The sequence below is a fragment of the Alligator sinensis genome, unplaced genomic scaffold, assembly GCF_000455745.1.
Source record: "Alligator sinensis unplaced genomic scaffold, ASM45574v1 scaffold1318_2, whole genome shotgun sequence".
Classification (NCBI taxonomy): domain Eukaryota; kingdom Metazoa; phylum Chordata; order Crocodylia; family Alligatoridae; genus Alligator; species Alligator sinensis.
The window spans coordinates 293,660-295,660 of record NW_005843067.1 but is presented as its reverse complement, the minus strand read 5'-3'; the positions used below and the strand labels follow the sequence as shown (position 1 = coordinate 295,660).

At 44.1% G+C, this 2,001-nt stretch overlaps 1 protein-coding gene across 1 annotated transcript in view; it reads left to right on the top strand.

The window, feature by feature from the left end:
- The window catches only part of CAPN1 (calpain 1), a 42,785-nt gene that overhangs the window by 38,600 nt on the left and 2,184 nt on the right, over positions 1–2,001 (top strand). Inside the window, exons 18-21 of the mRNA XM_006037110.3 lie at positions 59–127; positions 416–494; positions 1,139–1,255; positions 1,835–1,893. Of these exons, the coding sequence (XP_006037172.1) occupies positions 59–127; positions 416–494; positions 1,139–1,255; positions 1,835–1,893 (324 nt within the window). The remainder of the gene's footprint in view (positions 1–58; positions 128–415; positions 495–1,138; positions 1,256–1,834; positions 1,894–2,001) is intronic.

Below are 2,001 nucleotides of genomic sequence, written 5' to 3'. Positions count from 1 at the left end.
GTGAGGGAAATAGTAATGTCTTGCACATCCTTCTCCTTAACCATTTCCCCCTGAATAGCGAGATGGAAATGGAAAACTAGGTCTGGTGGAATTCAACATCCTCTGGAACAAAATTAGGAATTACCTGGTAGGTGAAGTTGCTTTCAGTCCTCTCCTCCTGCTTCCTCCAGCTTATCTATATCATTGGCAGAATTTCCAGCATGGTCTAGAAATACTTTGGTACCAGCACTGACGATTTGACACTGCTTGCTTTATCTAGACTTTTGTTAGTCATGTCAACCACAATGCATCACCTTTGCACATTTTCAGTGGCACTTGTAACTCTCTCTCTTTACACTCTGAGAGACCAGTGACCACATTCCAAGAGAACCATTTGTCCTTTCATTGGCCTTTCTTCTTTTGTTTCCCCTTTAAGGTTGTCTTCAGGAAATTTGATTTAGACAAGTCTGGGAGCATGAGCGCCTACGAGATGCGAATGGCAATAGAGTCTGCAGGTAATTCAGAACACTTTATGCTGATATGAATCTACCGCCTTCTGTTTGATTCAGTCACCAGCTACCTCAATCTTGTTGTGACACTTGACACCAAAGACCACTTTTACCCTTTATTCCAAAAGCATCTGAGAGCTGCTGACTGGTTTCTCCAGCCAGCCATCTTTAGAAAATGATTGTGTAGTTTGGCAGAGGTTCCAGTTCTGAGCAAAGTCATGGAAAAGAGTTCCAGTAAGATCCAGGATGATTCAACTTTGTTTTTTGATAAGGTTGATGGAAGTGTTAGGATGCTCTGTGCAAGGTCTGAGGCCCCCTCTCGTGGCCATATTGAAAACAAAAGTAGATGCTCATCCTGGGAGCTGTCCTACTTGAGAACAGAGCTCCATCCTATGGTCTACCCTGTCTGCAGCACTATCCCATCTAAGCTGCTTCAGAGACTCTGTAGTTGTTTAAGCTGTTGGCTCCCAAAACATCTGGCAGTAGAAAGGGGTAAGTGTAGATAAGGCCTAGATCTCCATGTACATACAGAACCTTCCAAAAGAGCTCTATATGCTTTGCTTCTTACCTCTGTTCTTAAAAGAAGTCAGTGGTTTACCTCTTTTAACTTGCTTGGTTAGTTTTACCAAAATACTTACATGCCTCGACAGGCTTTAAACTGAACAAGAAATTGCATGAACTCATCATCACCCGCTATTCAGAGCCTGACTTGGCTATTGACTTTGACAACTTTGTCTGCTGCTTGGTGCGACTTGAAACCATGTTCCGTGAGTACAACAGGTTTCTTAAGCTTTCCCGTAATCTTCCCCTCTAATCTGCTTGTGTGGAAGACTTTCTGATTGTCGCACTTTCTGTCTGGGCTCTTTAGGGGAGCACAGTCCTTCCCCAAAGTTCAATGGGTCATTGCTGTTGTGAATCCTTCAGAGTTGAGGGTGGCAGGGTTGCCAGGGGGGTTCAAGTCAGTCTTATGCTGGTCTGTGCTTTGTTTAAAAGCCTGTCTTTTCCTGCTCAGCAGTATACCATTATGGGCTTAGAGCTTCCCACTGCTGGGAGCTCCACTGCTGCCTACATGCGACTAAGAGCCCAAATGAGTTTGCCGGTTGGTTGCATTCAATCAAGCGCAGCTTTACAATGTCCTTGAAAAACTTTCTTGGCAATGAGGTTTCCTCTTCTCTTGCTGCAGTTCTTACACAAAAGCGGTGGGGTGTTCATGCATCATCCTGCGGATCCTTGCATCACAGTTGGGCTTTCATTATTCCTGCCTTGCGGGATGTGCTGCCAGCATGTTGTATTTCAATTAACAAAATATTTACAACACGTTTTCATTTCCTGCTCTGTCAACACAGGGTTTTTCCAAGCTCTGGACACGGATAAAGATGGAATTGTTACTTTTGACTTACTTAAGGTACATTTTGCCAATCCCCATTGGTCTCTGTTTCCTGTACTCCTCGTAGCTACCTTCTGGGATAGAGGGTGGCCTCACTCTCATTCATTGTCTGAACCATAAGAACTG